Source organism: Labrus mixtus, chromosome 2 (assembly GCF_963584025.1).
Source record: "Labrus mixtus chromosome 2, fLabMix1.1, whole genome shotgun sequence".
Taxonomy (NCBI): Eukaryota; Metazoa; Chordata; class Actinopteri; order Labriformes; family Labridae; genus Labrus; species Labrus mixtus.
In genome coordinates this window covers 25032067-25053286 of record NC_083613.1, presented here as the reverse complement: position 1 = coordinate 25053286, position 21220 = coordinate 25032067, and the positions used below count along the sequence as shown (strand labels likewise).

Here is a 21220-nt window from a genome sequence, read left to right as displayed (position 1 = left end):
AGATGTGGTGGGGGTTTGGCCGCTGATCTGGCAGAGCCCTGGGCGAACTGCAGGATGTTCACCTTGCGGCGGGGCACAGGGCTCATTATCACAGCAGGACCTGGTCACATCAAAGGACTGAGGAAAGGGCAAACATTCTGCTGAAGTGCCACTGTCAGCAGGCCTGCGAGCGCACACGCAAACACGTACACAAAGGCAGACCGCACACGCACTTGAGCACCCAAAAGGCATCTGTTCCCCCCTCCAAGATCATGGCTGCTCTACGTAGCCCCATTACTTTCATTGGATCTAATGAAGGAAGTAAACAGACAACCCCCACGTTACTTAACAATGCAGAATTCTGTTATTCTCAACACTTATTGAAAAGAGAGAGTGCAGTAGCCCATTTATTTTTCATTGCAAAGCTGCCAAACGCTCACACATCACGCAGTCGAGCATCTTTACATGGTCACATGCTAATCCTCCCATTTCACACGGTGAGAATCATACATTTCCGCTCTTTAATTTTTTAACCCCTCTTATATATTCCTTCACTTGCCTCTGATTGGCTTGCCCATATATGAACCCCAACAAATCATCAGTCCTCATGCCTAAAGCTGACCAACCCAAAGAAATGCAAAGAGTATCCAACCAATCAGAGTCAAGAGTAGGACGGGCATGCCGTCCCCATTCTCGGGAAAAGAAAACAAACTTATGGCGTGACAAGCCTGTCCATTACTATGTGTAAAGGGCTAAAGCTACTCTGTACGTCCAAAGACATTCTGAGATGATACCAGCATAGGGTCACTGCCTAATGACATTGTCGGTACTTTGATACATGTTGTAATACAATCTCAGTTATTTCATTATCAATAGAATTGGCATATCTTCAGTCATATTTTTACCCCAAAGCAGCCACGAGATAAAGAGACAGTTTCTTTGATTCCAAAATTCAGACAGTGTTGCAGGTGCCATTTTTTTTTTAATCAATTAAAATAAGGAATTAGCCAATACTGAGACACTAGGACTTCTTTTATTTGTTTCAGTGGTTTTGAAACATGTTATCGATAGTGTTTGAGTTTTTATTTGTGTCATATAGAAGTTTAGAATTCTGGCAACGTGACAACCCGACTGCCTAAAATGAAGTGTGTGAACGCTCCCAAACAAATCAACTGGTTTTAGGTTTAATTATAATGTGACAAGAAAACAACAGCAGTTACGTTCCACTAGAAAGTGTTGTAATAGTGTGCAAATGTCAGCAATCAGTGCTCTTCAACCAATATATGATATAGTTTTGATATCCCACGAGTAGCAGAGAGATAATCAGTATCATCCACTACTCAAATCTCAGTACTGGAATTGTTATTGGGGAGGAAAATTTGTATCAGAAAATCTTTACTGGATACGTCGATATGTTTGTATTAAATTAAGAACCATAATGTCTTTAAGTTTGTCACGCCGTCTTTTACCTGATCAGCTGTGTGTTTAAATCTCTGGGCCCTCTGTTTGAACTGGGCCTTTACAGCTGACCACCAGCAGAAAATCTAAAGGGCGCCCTTTTTTTTATTTTTTTTATTCCTGAATCAACCGGCGTCCCTCTCTTCCAGCAACTATTTATAGAAACCCCACTGCTGCATTAACACACTGCATGATTTATCATTACATGCCAGCTCTGGTCTGCTGAGTAGCTACATTCAGGCCAGGCTGCGCCGTGGTGCCAACATCCACATTCAAACAACAACACTCGAAGGCCCTGAGAGATGTACACAAATAAAATTGCAGCACAAGCTAACTCTGTGCGGCAGAGCTCGCTAAAATCTTAGCCGTAGCACAATACCAGAGACAGAAAGGGAGAAGGAGGGAGAAGAAAACACAGTGCAGAAGGGAGGAAAATTTGCTGATGAGTTGCCTCATGCAGGAGCTTCATAGAGCCGTCGAACAAGAGCGGATTTGCCTGCTACACCCAGATAGTGCCCCCCCCCCCTAGCATTCGCCCAGGTATTCTGGGCATGAATGGCTGTCAGTTTGGATTTGGGAGCTCAGCGTCTAGTGGGGGAAATAGAGTCTGGTGGGGGTCTTTGTGTGTCTCTACCTGTGGAGACGAGAGCTCGAGACAGTACTCTTCTCCCCAAGCCCGAGCCAGCTCCAATGCAACGTTACACATTACATCCACAGGAAGGAAGGGGATAAATATTAGCACTGCAAGCTAGCCAAGAGAGCAGGACGGAGACAGACAGCAAACAGGCAGTAGAGGTGCTGCTGCGTTTTTTGAGGAAGGTTTCCAGCGGCACACGCTAGAAAAATGTGGATGGGGAGGTGATTTGAATGAGAGCGGCTTCTGCCTGAGCTGAAGAGAGTATTGACCTAGTTTTTCCTTCTGTATTTCACTCAGACACGTGCACACCCACCAACATACGTAGTGTTCAAGAATAGAAACGAATTAAAAATACAGACGGGTTTAGAGAGCCTGTGCAGCGACAACTTAATCAAGCAGGAAATAAAACTTGTGTAAAATAAAATAAAAACTAAATTGTTGAATTTTGTTGTGGTAGGGTTAGTGCGGGTAGGTTATGTAATGAAGTCAAAACTGCTCGCCACAAGAAGCCCTGTTGCCTCAGGTGGCATGACACCTGTGTCCCGGGCTTTGATCTGAACTTTTGACCCCCTAGTTCCATGATAAACGCCCCTTTGATCTAAAAGGAGCCCATTGCACTTGAAGATATTCTCTTCTTTTTCTCCCAAAGATGTCTTTCTGAACACATAGCCACTTTGTCTTATTGTATTACAAATCATCTGACCGTTTTTCGACCTGGATTTAATAAGGATCATGTCCGAGTGCTAAAAGCATTCACGGATGTGGATCACACTACAGACCTTTCAGCTCCTTCACATTATGGACTGTGCAACAATACCAGCAGCCCACTGTTTGGGTGTGAGTCCACGTTTTAAGGGATTAACTGGTAAAGACTACCAACAACTGCTTTTCAGCCTGGAATTAGTCCTTAATCAAACCACACATTTTAGGGGTCCTTTCTAGCCGGGCGCACACGCCCCTGTTAAGATCTGAATGAAAAGCACAAAGCCATTCAAATCTGATCCCCTCTGAACAAATGGCTTTTCTCCGTCCCCACAGACTCAGGGAACACTTGAAGAAACCTCTCCAAGGATCTGAATGGTCACATGAAACCTCTGCCTTGTCAATTAGCTTTGGGGCAGGTTTTTGTGGGCTTTAATTTAAACAAAACAATGACCATGTACAACACGGCAATGGACAACGCCTCCTTATCCCCCGATACTTCTAAAGAAATGGTAATAGTGAATTGCTGGAGCACAAAGGGGACTCCTTATAGGCTCAGAGCATATGGATACACAACATTATGGGGCACACTCATGCACCTGATGCCATAGTTCTGAATGATAAGCCGCACAATGGACACACTGTGATCGCAATGCAGCTGGATTTATTCATAGAGGACTGCTCATGTTTTCATATAATCTCATTCAGATGTTAAGAAACCAACATTAACTTTAATGAGCAGCAACATGTGCTGCAAGTTCTTTCTGTTACTTCCATTGGTGTCAGTTAATAAAGATGAAACAATAAAAGGTAATGAAATTAATTGTTTGTTGAGAGAAGAAGAAATTGAAACTTTTTGTGTGTGCGAACATATCTTCTCCTCTCTGATGTTTTTTTATATTGCCCTGCACCTACGTGATGTGCATATAACTAGCACTTCTGATTAACATTACAAATATGTCTCTGTCAAATCAACCAAATCTGATCATATAAAATGAAACCTCAGAATTACATTAAGTAGGATGCAGTACATGCTTACTAAAATGTGTGGCCTATCTTTAATTATTTAATTTTTTTTACTGTAACTTGAAACCTTAACAAACCAAAGCAGGAAGTCATAAATTCCAGGATATTTTCTTTTATAAAAAAGGATGCTAAAGTCTTAAACCAGTCACATAATTATTGTCCTGTCCAAGTTGTGTACAATCATCTTCACGCATCTTTGCAAATACACATGTGAAGAATTTGAGGCAACAAGTGCCAACATCAAGCTGTACCAAACAAACCTACTTATAGATCAGGTTTTAGTAATACCAGAGGTTGAGCACCAGAGGCTAAAAATACCTATTTTCTTCTTTACACATCAGACACGATAAAGGACCTGGACCTTTTCTATTCCAACACTAAGGGCAACATACATCTTCTCCTCTTCCTCCCCAAGGAACAACTGACCCTCACCTGGTGCACCTCATGCCTGTGAACAAACCTCTGGTAGACAGACATCCAGCTGTCTTCTGAACAGTTAAAAGATGGTTCAACGAAGACGAAGAGGCTCTCAAGGATTGCTTTGATTCAACTGTGTGGGCAAGTATTTTGTAAGGATCACAGGGAGGACACCGACAGTCCACACATTGCGTAACATACGATATTCATTTTTACCCAACAACAAACCTTGGATAACTCCTGATATAAGAGAAAAAAAGAGGGCTTTTAGGTCAGGAAAGACTGTGCAATGAGGAGGAAGATCAGTGAGGGGGAAAGCAGAAGAGGGAATGGAGGATCAGCTGCAGCAGAACAATGTCAGTGGAGTTTGAAGGGGCCTGAAAAGCATCTTTGGCCACAATGACTAAGATACTAGACTCTACTTAGCTGATTAGGGACCAGTGATTTCAAGACCATATAGTCCATGCTTCTGAGGGACAAGCTGGAGCACACAGAATTGGACCATCACCTCACATCATGGCTTCTGAATTTCTTGACCAACCGGCCATAGTTTGTGAGGACAACAGACTGGGTGTCCCACATGGTGGTCACCCTTCTTCTTCATCCTTAACACTGCAGACGTCTGCCACCACACAACCAACTGTCAACTGCAAACATCTGACTCTGACGACTCCGTACTCCATTTAAACCCCAGCAGTGATGAGACCATCACTGGCAGAGTGTTTGACCTGAACGTCATGGACTGGTACCAGTGAAATCACCTCCAGGTGAATCAATGGTGGAAAAACCAAGGAACTGGAGGGGGGATTTTAACAAGAACAAACCTGCTCCTCCCACAACATTCAGGGCTGAGATTGTGGACTCTTCTGGGTGGACTGATAACACTCATTGTACGGCTCTGTACAGGCATCAGCCATCCTTTATGGAGTGGCGCAGCAGCATCATGACTGCAGACAGGAACACACTGAACAAACAATTGAAGAAGGTCATCGCTGTTCTAGGCTGCCCCCTCGACTATGTGGAGGTTGTTTGAAACAGGAGGATGATGGCAAAGCTGTCATTTCTCATGGATAACATTTTCCCAACGCCCTGCATGGCACAAGAACAGCACTGGACAGCTCCTTTAGTGTGTGAAGCAGCGATACTACAGGAGACTTTTCAACCAAACTATAAAATCCTCTGATACTGATTTGCAAAAATATAAGCAACTAAGACGGTGCAATGACATGTTCAACTTTTTGTTTGCATTGTAGTTTTTATTTTCTGTGAATGTACAAAATGCAACGTTCTCTTAACGTTTTTTTTTGTGCACGGTGTACTCTATTTTTGCCTATCTTTGCCCTTTGCTGCTGTAAACACTGATCTTATAAAATCTTATAATTTATTCTTCTCTTCATAACAAAGCTGAGAAGGTTAGGTAACAATTGTTGAACATTTCATAAACACAATTGAGTTGCTTTATGATTGCTTGGATATAGATGGTGATGGGAGAAATGAAAAATGTAGATTTGAGCTGTCGGGTGCGCTGGGCACTTACACGTCCCCCATCTTTCATCTCAAAAGACAGGGATACAGTGGGGGAGGATTGATTTGATGTTCTGATGCATTGTTTGATGACGGGCAGCTCAAAGTGAAGGAGGCCTCTCTGATGTCTCTCCATTGGAGGACATGAAAAGCGTCACCTGGCCCCTGAGCCGAGAGGTTATGGCTGCTAGTGGATTTTAAGGGCCCCTGCTGAGCTGGATGGTGGCTCCATTGATGCCACATAATCCATTCAGCGTGACCTTTATACTTTTAGAGTCAGCTCCACTTCCTTCAAACCTGCCTTTTTTTATAACTATCCTGATCAACTTATTGCTTTAATAACGGTTCGGTATATCTAATTTATTCAATGTGTACATCCCACGAGGGAAATAAGTGCCTTCCATCTCCAGCCGAGCAGTCCGATGATCAAAAGAAACACGATGCACACGGCGAGCTCATCAGATGAACAAACACGTTCTTGCTAGATATCTTTGTGGGTTTCATCATCCTGCATCAAGTGACTGCTGAGGGGAAAAAAAACAAAGCCTTGTTCTCATCCCTGTGACATCAGAGCTTACAGAACTCGCACGGAGGAAGAATCAAAAGAACAGGCGATCAGATATTTCCAATTAAAAACTGATAATATTCATCTGCATTTTGCCTTTACCCTCTATACAACCTACAATATCTCTCTCCAAAAGTCCCAAATGAAAATACCACTGGATAAAAAAAAATAAAAAAAGTCACACAAATAAATAATCTCATAACGTACGCTAGGTGGTATTAGTCATGAACATCAAACTCCTACATCATTCTAGATTTGCCTAAACTAGGAGCCAACATAATTGGGATAAATCTCCTCAGTGAAGCGTATAAACGAGCAGAAGGGTGTAAATTGTTACACTGCTGTGTGTTAAGACACAGAAAGAGTCGCACAGATCAGACGAGCTGCAGCAGCAGGAAGAGAGCAGCATTCAACTCGCCTGTTTTCCTCTGTGACTTGGGGCCACTGAGTTTTTCTCCAGCCATAGTAAATTGGGCGCCTGGGGCAGGAGCCTTGGCCGAGCTTGCATTTCAAAGCTGGCTGCGGAGGGCATGAGGGATAGAGATATGGCACTGGAGGGAGGACAGGGGCGGAGGATGGTGGGGGAGGACTGGGAGCACAGAGGAGGTGACATCAGGCACATGTTTAACACAAAAGAGAGCCGGCTCGTTAGAACGCTAACTAGCGAGCTCCATGGCAATCAGCGCTCGTCATTCTCTCTGCTCACTCTATGTGTCTCGTCATAAATATGGCTACATCTGCAAGTGTAATCACTCCATTGTACTCTGATTTTCTGCTCTGCTGGACAGCAGCGTGGCAGCCTGCTTTTCAGCACCTCGCCCCCTCTATCCCCTCCTCTTCCCTCAAGTGCCCTCTCCTGTTCCTGGCTACTCCTCTCTGCCGGTGAGGCCGGTGTGTCTCGCAGATTACAGAGCTCCGGTCGCTCAGGTAACAGGAGTCACTAATCTGGCTGGGCTTGAATTACACATAATTGCCTCGGCACCGTGATTGATTTCAGCCCTGGAAAGGAAAAGACGACGTTCCCTCCACCCCCCCACCCCCACCCCTAAAAAACACCCCACCTCCCTCCCTGCCTCTCTCCAGCGCTCACGAGCGGCAGCCAAGACTCTCCATCTAGTAGGAGGCAGGAGGCTTTGAAGAGATCAAAGCCAAGGCCGGGAGCAGTTGCGCGCCCTGGGAATACGGGAGAGAGGCTTTCTGCTCCTCAGCCCTATTTTCTAGCGTCATGTCGGATTGCAGCTGTATTGCATTTCGCCAGTTTTCTTAATGCTCTTGGTTTTGACTTTGACATCAGTGATCCCCCTCGGTTTCTTCAAAAACAAGGGGGAGGAGAAAAAAGAAAGTGACGGAGGAAGAAAGCAAAGAGGAAAGGGGGGGGAGAGAAGGAAGGAAAGAAATAAAAAGAGAGAGAGAGAGAGAGAGAGAGAGGGAGTAAGGAGATCTACAGACTGATTTTTATTTTCACAACTCCATAATTGGCCGGTTCAAAGGAGAGGAGGGGAGAATGTGGCATTTGTTTTCAATTCTGCCGCCGATATGAAAGGAGAGACAAAGTTTTATGGGTTTCCCAAAAATTAAAGACAGGCTTTTTTTTTTTCCACAGTCAAAGAACAGGGTGTTTTTTATGTGAGAGACCACACAAAATGAACTGATAGCTGAACCCTCCTCTTTGTCCTCCCACAGAGGAAGGCTCAACATCGTAGCATAGCATCCTTAACCCGTATATATGTGTGTGTGTGTGTGGTTGCATGTGCAAGTCTCCAACGATAACCAGCTCAGCGTAAGTTCTGGAAATTGTTACAACCGAAAAAAGGAGCGGTTGGAAGTTTAGCGCGAAAAAAGAACACAAAAGGAGGCATCAAGAAAAAGCAGACGCTTTATCCATCCATTCATTTAACAGCTCGGCTAATAAAGCCTGGTGGCAAGAAGGCACCCTTTGTACTGAAACTATGCAGGCCCTATACCAACCTCCTACACTGGGGACCATTAATATTTCAGCGCTGTCAGATACACATTGCATGTGAGCCTCTTTAACACTCACACCCACAGCAGAAAGAAATAATGAGCTTCTGAAAAATATGAAACAGCAACGAGAAGAAGGGGAGGGTGGGAGCGCGCCACAGACTGACCAACTTCACACAACAGAGCAGCTATTGATCATAGCTCTGTTTCTTAGCCCGGACAAAGTGAGGGCTGTTTGAGCTCCTCTGAAGTCTGGACACAGCCGGCAGGATTTGCACCCATGTTTCACTCCTGTGGTCCTATTGTTCCCCGCGCTGCCGTTTACTAGCTGGAACACTGCTCGCCTCTATATGGACCTGCAAGCTGTCAGGATGAAGTCAATAAAGCTATTCATGTTTTTACTCACTTTATGACTGTATCAGGGAACAGTGAGGTACTGTGATCGGCTTTGAGGGACTATCGCCGGGCCTTAATAGGAGGTTGAAAGCCGGGTCAATTAGGTGACACAGATTTTTAGATAACAAAGATTACAGAAGGAGTTAAGATTTTTGAACTGAACCAAAGCCCCTAAACTCCAATGAACACATCATCCCAAAGAGTTAAAATCCACCCACTTTCCCCTTTAAACAAGTCATAACATCGCCAACAGTTACAACACATCAACAACAACACGCCACACACCGCCCTCAAGTCTCCATTTCTGATCCACCCTTACAGGAAGTCCACACCCAGTACTGTTAAACAGAACTGGGGCACACATGAGGGACGACCTTGGCGAGGGGGACCTGCGCTGACCCCTGGAGATCAGCGGGCAGGCTGCGGGTGAGGAGTGAAGTCCTCTGAGCAGGTGTCGAGGGCTTGAGAAGCGGCCTGACTGGCTGGCTCCGTGGCTGCACAGCTTGATTGGTTAAGCTTCTTCCAATTCAGAGGGAGGATGGGCGGCAAAGAAAGTGTCATCATCTGTGAGTGCTTCACTTTGAGCGGTAACACATGCCTGAAATAAACACCAACCCGGGGTCAAGCGTGCGCCTGCATGTCACGCTCACTACCATGACACGCTTGATCGCTGTGGTCACACATATAGAAAGATAGATTTTCAGCATTTTTCAACGCTTAATGATATTTACTTTGTCCACAGCGTGTTCTTATTGACCTTTTTTTATTTGTAGAACATAGAAACATTTTTATAAATCAGACACAATGGTCTTGCAAGTGTTGAGGCAGTTAACATAAAAACAACGATAAAACCTTTAACTGTTAAAACAAAACAATGATTCCAACAGAACCAATCAAAAACAACTTTCTAGTTCTATTGTCTCTCGAGGTCTCTGCCGGTCCTGGTAGAGCTCCATTTAACAGGATGAAACACACTGATAAAGGTGATTGCAACCACATGGCATCATTAGCGCCGTGCATATGGAGTAAATGTGTCAACCGGCATCGCACCGTGCAGCGGGGGAAGCGAGAAGAAACCTAAAGCGCTAATGGCGCTGTTTATGAAACACCACAGCCCAGCTGCACTACAAAGACGCCCGAGACGCCGAGTGCTTCTTCTGTGTGAGGTCCCCGCTGCTGTCCTTCATGTGCGTGCACATATTTCACTGTTTAGCGCTGCGCAGCAGATGCCATCGATGTCTGTGGGACTTTCTGATGTGATGCATATCAGAAAACGCAACAATCTGCAGCATTATATTCGGCTGTTCCTGTATTCTTTTTATAGACTTAAATATCTGTATCAAGTAGGTAAGACTTCATATGGGCAATTAAATAAGCTGATGGGGTGATCATATGGAGTCTTGCTCTAGTATAATACACACAGAATCCATCTATATGGATCCATATGTATCCATATAGAGACTTTTTTTAAAACGACAGCAGATGCCATAAGCTTCAATCTACAGCGTTCTGTGAGGACATGAAGGCCTTCTAGTAGATGTAGTGTTCTCTTTAACAGGGATCTTCCACGGTAGCGCTGGGGGCATGAGCTCAGGACACACATGGCACTGAGGGACACCAGAGCGGTCCTACCAAATCCCGTTAGGTAAGCCTGGGTTAGTGATTCCACGCTGCGAGACACTGGCTAGCAGATCCGTCACGTTCTCACTACATCAAAGGAAAGTACTGCGCTGCAACCCCCACCACCACCACCACCCCCGCCCTCCTCCTTCTCCTTCCACACTCCCCCTTTCTCGCCATGAGGATCTGCAATTGAGGGTCCAGAGGGAGGAAAAAAAAAAAATGAAGAGTGAAAGGGAAAAGGAGAGGCATAGCTCTTAACTCCCTCTACCACAGCAGCAAAACTCGGATTAGAAAATACAAAAAATCCAGGATTCTATTCGTTCCTCTCCTCAAGCTGTTGCACAGACCATGAGACTATTCTGACATAGATCACCAACACATCAGTCAGCTGAAAAATCTTGGACTAACATTTGCACTATCCCTATCTCAGAACCAAAAGCAAACTGTTGTTTTCTTTATCTTTCCATCCAAGCATTTCTGAGTTTACTGAAATGTTTTTTTTCGGTCGATCTAAGGAGCTCGGAGGCTGTAGGATTTATTCAAACTTTTAAACAAAAGGAGACATTTTAGTGTGACAACTGCATTGATCTGAAAATAGCTCTCAGGTCATTTAAAAATACGCAGCGTCCCATCACGTGCGCGTTGATCTTTATTTAGAAGCTGTCATTTTCAAATCCCCACGGGAGCTCAAAGAGGCTGCAGGACCACTTATTGGAAGATAAGACAAAAACCCTCCGAGAGCAGCGGACAACTTCTCCCACTACATCAAACCTGCAGCGATGACATCCCTAAACGCTTTGAATATCAGACCTAAATCATATAAGCATGTTTCACAAAAGGGAACACAATATTCAAATGGGTCCTGCTGATTTTTATCAGTCAAACATTTCGTTCACTGTGAGTCCAGGCTGTGTGTCAATAAGGTCGGTTTCACTATCATCTGACACCTAGCCTGCAGCAGAGGTTACAGGCATTAAAAATAAAAAAAAATATGGAAATCAGGACTCTCCTCGCTGGTGGTCTTGTTTGCATGTGTAGGTCACATAGAGGCATCAATATTAAATTAATCCAGTGTAATAACCAGTTAAAAACTCCACACAGGAGCTTTCAATAAGCAGTTTTGTGTATTGGGGTAGGTAGCCAAATGAGACTTAACATAGCTAGAAATAATGATGCCTTGAGGATCTATTTGCCTAACAAATGAACATATTCAGATATGCGTTCTAAAGACAAGAAGGGGTATCTGATGATGTTGACTTCTAATAGCAAACAACAGGCTTTCTGTCCAATTTATACACATTAGCAGTATGAGGCGTCTTAGATGGGCCTCTGGAAACCGACGCTTTAATATTAGTAGAAATATTCAGTCCATAACAACAAGCCAAGGTGTTGGTAATCTACGACCACATTTAAAATAGATCAGCCCATTTCTACTGACCCGCTTTAAAGTCTTAAAAACCTTTTTCATTACTGCAAGTAACAGCAGACAAGATAATGAATAATAACGGTTTTAAATAGTGGAGTATTACACATTACTGAGGCATCAGTTCTACTTTTGATGTAAGATAAACACAATGTGCTTTTTGCGCCTTAAAGAGAAGGCTCCACATCCTGTGATGACCTCCCAGCTCACTCCAGTTGTTGTCTGGGATACCCCGCAGACTCCGCATCCTGAAACCGCTATAGGTTTAACGTAAACATCAGGGTTTTTCCTCACACACACCCCCCCCCCCCCCCCCCCCGGGCCCGTTTGATGCGGCCACATTGTTCTAAATCCACATGAATAAGGAAGAGAACACCGTTAAGGCATCGTGACACCTTTCAAATCGGGGGCCCTTGTGGCAGGGAGACGACTTATCAAGCCAGAAGCCAAAAAAAAAAAAAAAAATCTGCTGACAATCAGTTACTCCCTGCAGCTCCATCATGACTGGACGGCATGTGCAGGAATGTCATGGTCAATGGAAATCAATCTAAACTACTGGGATGGGGGGGGGGGGGCGGGGGGGCGGCGGTGGTTTGGGGCTGGGGATGGAAGAGAATGAAAGAGGGAATGTGCCTTTGATCTCGGGTTGAAAACTGATCCCAGGCCTGCAGATATACTGTGGCTACGAGCTGACATCAGTGAAAAAGCCAGAGGACTCATGTACCGTGATCCCTCCATCAAGCCTTGGCTCTTTTTATTGGATAAGTGCGAGAAACGTATATGAAATGACTACCGTTTTATTGAAGACAGGGAGGGGGGGTGGGGGGGGGGGGGGGGGAATTGTGCGGCAAAAAAAAAAAAAGCAGCCATGGTAAATGAAATAAAAGCGTGGCTGTAAAAGTTTTGGCAGCACATGAGCTGCCTAACTGCCTGGCCTAATTTATGTGCAGCGAGGGGTAATTTCCTCTCATACAGTCAGCTGGTCTCCATACAGAACTCGCAGAGCTTTTTTTTTTTTTGCGGCGCGTTTGATGGAATAATTGATAAAATTAAGCAGAAAACAAGCCATAAAAAGAGACATTTTTGGAAGCATCGTATCCAACATTTTGGTTGAAACATCCTATTTGTAAAGTGAAGAGAGCAGACCATGAGGTAACCCCCGGATAATGTTTTCTCCACAACGTCACATACCTTCAGCCTCTGCAGCTTTGGCAGAGGGGGGGAAGCAATGCAATTTTAACATCATTCTGTGATAGAGTTGCGTGTGAATGAAGTTCCTTTACACACAGCATGTGGCGTCTGCCCCCGACAATCACATCTGCCCACGAAAGACGATTCTTATAATATCACAGAAGTCACATTTCACAACTTCACCCTGATGAAACTAACGCGCATGAGCTGCAAAAGCAGAAACAACCCAGAGCTTTTTTTTTTTTTCGCTTCCTTCCCTGCACCGTGTGTGTTTCTGTGCGTTTTTTTAGACCATAGCCAGACTCAGGCTGGTCGTGACTCAGAGACGTGGACAATACAGGATTACGAGTGGACAGCTGCTGGAGTGCCCTGCATTTCATGTCTGTCTTGAGAGGAGAAATTTGCAAACGGGACAGACACAGGAAGCCGCCAGTGAGAGAGAGAGAGAGAGAGAGAGAGAGAGACCTGCAGCTGGCCTGAAATTAATACGGTCACAGGGACAATATCTGCAACAGAGCACGCCACCCCTGTGCAGCACCAGAAACTCCTCTGCAAGGACGTTATGTTGTCTTTAGGGCCTCCTCTGTCATGCTGGGCTAATTAGAGAGCTTACTGGGTCATGTAGATGTGCATCACTTAAGATTTTAACAAGATGAGAACTACTGTACATCTCTTGTTAATCTTGTGGAAAGTGTGGCCGGAATTTGTTTCCAAGGGCTGCATATGGTTGTCAAGGGCGGGGGGGGGGGGGGGGGGGGTCTACAATGCAAGCACATGGAGGTAAACATGTCACATAGATACAACAACAACAACAGCATGTGGTGGAGTGCATACTTTTGTTATGGGTGGCTCTTTCCTGAAACGCTTTCTCTTATTCACAAATGGTTATTTACTGTCATCATAAATGTCAGCGGTGAGATGTTGGTCAATGAAGCTTTTCTGCAATGATTGCGTTTCACTGGGAAGGTTTCATTCCTTAATGCTTAATTTTGTGCTCGAAATTTGAATGTTGAAAATCTCCAGACATTTAAAATGTTACATTTTGTGTATTTTGATGTTTACAACAACAACCAGGGTGTAGGAGAAGTTGTTGCAGCTAAAAGCAACACTGCAAAAATGTCTCCCCACAACAAGTCCATAACACAAACAAATCCATAAACATGACTGCACATACAAGAGATTTCTCATACTAAAGCAGTCGAAACATCAAATAAATCGTACTTATCAAGTATTTTTTTTTCATAAAAGAAGAGAGACAGCGCAGCAGAGTCTGTGGGCAGGTAGAGCAACAGGTTGCCTTGCTGCTTAATCCTGCTCTGTGTTATGCTACCAGAATGTGTGGCATTAGGCTTCCATTAAAGAGGTTTTTAAAAACCCTCTTGGTATCAGGTCAGCGCTTAAACTGTGATATCTTGTACAGAGCCTGAACTTGCTCTTCCACTTGAGCGGTCGAACATTGAAAAATAAACACAAACACAAATAAACACTACAATCAGTAGCGGTGATCGTTTATGCTTTCCATTCAACAAACGCATGTAAATAATCACAGCATGTGTTTTTATCAGACCAGCAGAAGACCACATTTCAACAGATGCATTAAAAAACAACAGGAGTCGTACCCTGAATGGACAAAAGAATATACAACGTTTCAAGCATTGATTACTCTCACAAAAAAAGCAGTGACTGAGTCACTTCCCTCATCCTTTCATTAAAACGATCAGTGATTTATTTTTCTGGTAACTGACTGATGGATATTTGATTTCATTAGCTATGTATCCGTACCACAAAAAAAAAAAAAATCCCCAAAGGCTTACTGTCTTGCCATTCCTTAATGCCACACCAGCAGCATCTCATGTCATATGAATCACATAATAAAATGATTTCAATAGAGACTTGGTACTGACCGTTCTGGGCATGGGCATGGGCGGAGAGAGGGAGCCATTGTTCATGTAAGAGTCGTTCATGTTGCTCATCATGATGTAGCCTGGGTAACCCGAGTACGGATGGCCTTTTCCGTACATGTCTTGATGTTTTCCTGATTTAAAAAATAAAAGGTTAAATAGAGACAGTTTATTGTCTGGGTGTTTGCAAAAAAAAGTTTCACATGAAGTTTTTTTTATTACAAATTCACATATGAACCCTTGGATTCCTTACTTTACCAGAGCTTCAAAATACAAACTGTAAATGTGCTTCAGTCAATAAAATCAAGCACACAAAGTTGGGCCTGACCGTTTTGGCACGGCAATGATATCATTGCGGATCGTTTTAACCCGTGCCCTATTTCTCCTCGGCCTTTTGTTTGTGCCCTTTCTTCCCGTCTTGGAGAGGAGGGTCGTATTATGCAGAGGAACAATGGAGCCCCTCTGTGCCAATTAGCACCAATTAGAAGAACATACAGACTGTGTCAAAACAGGAGACGCCCCAACTGATCCTCTGCGCCTTTGACCTGAGAGAGGGAGCTTTGTACAAGAAGAGGCCTCAATACAGAGCCACTCGCCACTCAACTGCACGCTGCGTAATAGGCCGGGGGGGGGGGACTGGGAGTGTTTGTGGTATACACAGCCTGATGGCGACACGGTCCTTGTTGTGTAGTAAGAAAAAAAGAAGCCAGTGTTTGGTGTGAGGTGTCTTATTCAGGAGTGAAAGGGGAACAAAGAGGACACGCACTCCTCCTCAGAGGATAATGATGACCTGCAGCAGCAGGGTCAGACTACAAAAGCCTTGAGAGCAACGCGCCCCGAGCGGCAGCAACATGTTGCATGTGACTGATGTGAAGTGTGTGGGGAAATTGTTTATTGGGGGAATTGCATAATAAGAAACATGCGAGCTGTTATAGTGAATTAAGTTCCATTCTAGCCTCATTCTGCATGTGCAGTCAAGAGTATTCCTTAATTAAAAGTTCATTAAAAAAAAAAAAAAAGAAGCATTTTCATCCTTTTTGATCTTTGTTTTGCATTTCTGCAGGAACCCACATCTATGAGGGAGGTAACATGAAGGTGCAGCATGTCCTGACTAGACTTGGATCAGAGATTATGTGTCTAAGAGGAAGATAAACAGGGGCTCTGATAAGAGAAGGACCAACAGTTAAAAGTGGGACTGATCACTTCACTGTGGAGGTAAACAAGGAGGCACTTTTTTTCACACCCTTAACTTCCTCCAGCTCCAACGAGCGACCGTGAAAACATCGGAGCTTTTATTACAGCTGGTTGTCATACAAAGCATGCTGATTTAACAAGCTCTGTGCTCAAGGCTGTGTCACTTACCATCATCTGGATGGTCTCTGTGTTTTTCGTGATATGAATCTTGCGGTATTTGGGACTGTCTAGCTGCCTGTAAGTAGAAAAGAGAAAGAAATAACACACAAAGATGTGATGGAGAATCAATTAGGAGGGCTTTCAAATGCAGTTACACACACAGACATGCTGAAACGGTCAGACACCCACGCACAGAACTGGGACAAATGACGTCCCTTTTGCTTGTCACCAAGGCAGAACAAGCTTGCACACACAAAAACATAAGAACGAACACACACACACACACACACACACACACAGTACTATCTATAGAGGGGTGATGGAGCAGCCTGCATCAAAGCTTCAAAAGAACCACTTAATTAAGCTTTATGTCCTTAAGGAGCTTACAAATTAACTTGTTTTCAATAACATAGGTCCACTCTCATTTCCATGTCTCATTTTCAGCCTTCTTCCCAATTCAAATGAATCGAAAATGTATGATTTTAAAAGTCTGTGTACAAAGGGAAATTAAAGCGTCCCATAAAAAAAAGGGGGGGGGGGGGGGGGGGAGGAGGAGGAGGCAGTTTTTGCTTTAAAAAATAAAAAATAAAATAAAAATCTCCTGCTTTTTGCACATCCGTTTCCTCTCTCTTTACCAATAAGGGGACCTCTTTATGGAGTCCAGACCCCTCAAGATGGCTTCAAGCAGAGCGAAGGGGAACTTCACTGGATGCCTAATTAACATTCAGCCTCTGTCTCGTGCGTCTCTAGGACATTTCCGTGGTGAATGTGCACATGGCTCTTTCAGGATTGCGCCCAAAATTTCATTAACACTGCGGTTAATGAAAAAAAAAAAAACAGGCGGGTAACTTTGCGATGGGGAAGCTACAGCCTGCATCCTGAGGTCAGTGCACGGGAGTGAAGAAGGAGTAGGAGGGGGAGAAGGAGAAGGAGGAGGAGGAGGAGAAATTTAAAACGCATTTAAAATGTGATGAAGATCTATCGTGCCTATACTCTGTGTCTTCATATGAGCTATTGTTACGCCATTTTTCAAGAGTCAGATATAAAGCGGCAGAGAAATAATTTCAGATACATTAAAAATTCATCATTTATAATCCTTCCATTGAGATCCTGTATGCATTTACATCACAATAATAAATTCGACACATTAATACACAGAGAAAAAAGTCTTTTCGGCCAATATGGCCTCCTTTTTACTCGATTACTAAGGATTTGAAAAAAACAAATGTGAAATTGGATATCTAATATTTTCAAACCTATCTGCATGTGAAAAGAATTAATGACTGAAATAAAACTGACACTGACACGAGAATGACATTAAAAATAGCCTATACGAAAACAGCTGTTTAACAAAATAATTGGATTCTCATTTTATCTGTGTTTCATAGATTCAACGAGAAATAAAAAATAATCTTCTTTGTCCATGCATTTTATGTCATTTGATGCTTTAGCATATCGAGGGGATGGAGAGGATTATCGTGCACCCCAGCAGATACAGCTATGGCCTACACACTGGATACAGGCAGCACACAACACCCCAAGTCTTCATCATTAATGATTTTTTAAAACATATTTTGCACTGAATTCAAGGGCAAATGAATAAAATACAACTTCTACCAAGTGTCAGGTGTGCTTTCGGGTATTCAATGTATTCGAAAAAAGAAGATTATTAGCTGCCAAAGATCTAGGAGCAGCATCTTTTGGAGGAGAGTAAAACGAGTGCACCTGGGTCTGCAGACGTCTGGTGTTATAGCTAAAGATGTTTATTGTTAGAATAAAATAAAAGACAGTCTATAAAGGGACAGTTGAGGCTAAACTCGGTTTGTGTAGCCTACTTTTTTAGGGTGAAATTAAGCTTTAAGAAACATTTTTCAAGTGGGCTTAATTGTAAATATAAGCACAGAAGGATATTAATTTAGGGATTCTGATTTTGTCAATTTGGTCTTTAACGCATCACCTTTTCATTAGCTGAAAATCTCTCAGTCAAGTAATATGAGCTCCTTAAAAGATTAAAAAAAGATCAAATAAACTTTGTTTACAAGGTGATGCCGGCTGCTTCGCCCTCTCAGCTGGAGTTCAGAGTTGATACCCACCTTCCTCTTCCTCTTCCTCATCATCACTCACCACATCAGTGAACACGCAACATTACTCACGTCGTGGCTGTTGCTGTTTGGGCTGCTCTCTGACTCGTTCACCAGAGATGACTTGATGTCTGCCAGGTCTCCCTCCTCCTCCGAGTGACTGAGCTCGGCGAAGATCTGCTCCTTGTGCGGGTCTCCTTCGTCTTTGAACGGGATCATTTCGTCTGTGGCGCACAGCTCCGGGTCTCCTCCGCCTGATAACTGTGGCATTTTTCTTACTCGGTTTGTCTCACTGAAGACACCGCACACGCCAGCACTGTCCGAAACTACAGAGGGGGAAAACTCCCACTTAAAATCCCCCCGAGTGGGAAAGCGTCCCTCTGTTTCAGCGGAGTGTGTGCACCGCGAGTCACTTGGAGAGGAAGCGGCGTGCAGACACGCTGCCGGTGTGTTTTCACAGAAGCAACAGGAGGAGTGTGTCTTTTGGTCGGCGTCCCTTTTTTTTTTTTTTTTTTTTTTTTTTAAATCACGCGTATTTCAATAACACATGAAAGAAACTCGGACCCAAAAACTACAAACGTGACGGGTCAGATAAGTCCAGAGCACGCTTGAATGTCATTAGAAAAAAAAAATAAAAAAAGTCAAAACACGAGTTAAAAGTCTCATCACTTGTTTTCAGTCAACAGACGACGGATATGGTCCAGTAGCCTACAAAATGACTCAACGTCAAAAAATGCATTGGGAAAAAAAAAAAGTGAGAAAAATACGTCCTGCTCGTCCAGTGAACAAACTGTGGCGTCCTCGAAAGTGGGCTAACAGAACCAAAACACCGTCTGGAGGTGAAAAGGTAACTGATGGATGTAAAGAAGACAGTTTTAACACTTAAGACGAGGCGAGAAGAAACGCAGCGAGCCGCTCACATGCTTCAAAATACATCCTCACAGCTGCTCGGATAAGAGGGGATAAAAGCTCAAAGTCATAAAACAATCAGAAAAAGAAGACGGAGAGGAAAAATGTCGTAGACCGACTTCCCACTGCTCGCCGCACTGCTTCCACAGTGTAATGTATCCAGTGTGTGTATGTGTGTGTTGGTAATGTAGCCGTGCTCCCTCCTCCTCCTCCTCCTTCTCCCTCTTCAGTCATTGGGAGGAAGGAGAGATGAAAGGGAAGCCGAGGCTCTGATTGACACCGCACCGATTGACACTCCTCCTGAGAGAGAGATTTATACTCCGCTCACAACAAATGGGCAGTCAGGAGGGGAAGAAGAATAGAAGAAGAAGCAGAAGCTGCGAGGTTGGCACTCGCAGTGTTTGTGATGAATTTAAACAATCAAGATAAATTAGAATGATAGAAAAAGAGAGAAACACGAGACGAGTTTCAGCTTGTTTAGGCGAGGTAGAGGAAGAGATGTTTGATTTAGACGCAAGAGTTGGCAATAGTGCCGTTTTCAGTGGAAACAACCAACAATCAAAGGCCACAATAGAACAAGAGGGCAGTCTTTATGTATTTCGTGTTTTATATGCGTACAAATCAATTGCTAATGAGGCTATTTGGTTTTACAATAGTACATATTCATAATGGGTTCTATGCAGACCTCATAATGAAACATTTCTAAAAAATACAGGTCGTGTATTTTTTCCCTTTTTTTTTTATTTTCCTGTTTGATTAGGCTCTTTATCTTTATTTAATGTTAAGTGAACTGTTTTTTTTTATTTAATAAATGAATAAAACAATCACGACTTGATGGCAAAATGTATAAGAGTTGAGTATAGGCCTGGGGTCCCATTACTTTTGTAAACAGACATTTTTTTAAGTTTAAAACACCCATCAAAAGCATCATTTAAAAAAAAAATATGAATTTGTAGTGAGCATCGGGAAAATGAATAAGCCATAGTTCTTTATTTGCACACATACACACACACACGCACGCACACACAAAACGATTAAAGATTAAAAACACAGATTTTAGGATTATTGTATGAATTATTGGATAAACACAACTGAAATGTTATGACATTAAATAGTATTTAAATATTACAAACAAAATAAATGGGCCTTCGGTAAAAAAAAAAATGAGGGAAATGGTTATAACAAAATAAATTGAGTTTCTGTAGTCTCACAATAATGACAATACGTCAAAAAGAAAAAAGAAAATCAAGCCAAAAAGCAGTGGAAGCGTGATGCATTCTGTGTTTGTCTGAGCCACAGACTGAGCACTGAGAGATTGCGTGAGAATCAAAGTTGGGATGGGGAGGCAGATCTTTATAAAGCGCGGAGGTGGGGTTAGCGGGGAGGAGCCGCGGCTGCCTTTGATCTTGCGGCGGCTGGCTCTTTCATCCCCAACTCCCCCCGCCCGGCTCCCCCCCCCTCCAACACCACCTCCCTGCCTCCCCTTCTCCCTCTTCCACCCTCCTCTCTCGCTCCCTCGCCTTTGTATGACTAAATTTGGTCCGAGTGTGGAGCCGGGCCAACATTTCCACGTGTGCGTTCATCCCAGCTGAGAGAGAGAGAGAGAGAGAGAGAGAGAGAGGAGAGAGGAGGGAGAGCGAGAAGGGGTTCTCTTCCGGGTAAGGAGACAGCGAGGGAAAAAAAGATCAAAGGCTTTTCGGTTTTGGAAGCAGAGTGTGGATTCAAAAGAGCCGAGACTGGCTGCATTCCAGAGTATAGCGGAAAACACGCACGCCCAAACACACACACACACACACACACACACACACACACACACACACACCCTCACACGCACACACACACGCACACACACACACACGCACACACGCGCGCGCACACACGCACAAATACAGTATTGAAAGAGAGAGAAATAATTAGGAAGATTACGCAGGCAGACCCTCACAACCGAACCTTTCATTAAAAAAAAACCTTTAACGTTGTATTTTTTTGTTTGTTTCCAGCTCCAATAAATTGAGGAGAATGTGATACAAGTTAGAAACTGTGTTTTGCTGTTTTCTTTCATTTTCTGATCTA

The 21220-nt window shown here is 43.6% G+C and overlaps 1 protein-coding gene across 9 annotated transcripts in view; it reads right to left on the bottom strand.

The window, feature by feature from the left end:
- lef1 (lymphoid enhancer-binding factor 1) overlaps nucleotides 1-19335 on the bottom strand; it is a 46501-nt gene extending 27166 nt beyond the window's left edge. For 4 of the 9 annotated variants that reach the window (XM_061058150.1, XM_061058160.1, XM_061058216.1 and 1 more), the window contains exons 1-3: nucleotides 18311-19335; nucleotides 16167-16233; nucleotides 14808-14938 (exon numbers count right to left, since the gene is read on the bottom strand). In XM_061058150.1, the coding sequence (XP_060914133.1) occupies nucleotides 14808-14938; nucleotides 16167-16233; nucleotides 18311-18508 (396 nt within the window). In that variant the 5' untranslated portion in view covers nucleotides 18509-19335. The remainder of the gene's footprint in view (nucleotides 1-14807; nucleotides 14939-16166; nucleotides 16234-18310) is intronic. The other 5 variants (XM_061058193.1, XM_061058207.1, XM_061058200.1 and 2 more) reach the window with 2 other exon arrangements.
- Nucleotides 19336-21220: the final 1885 nt, after the last annotated feature.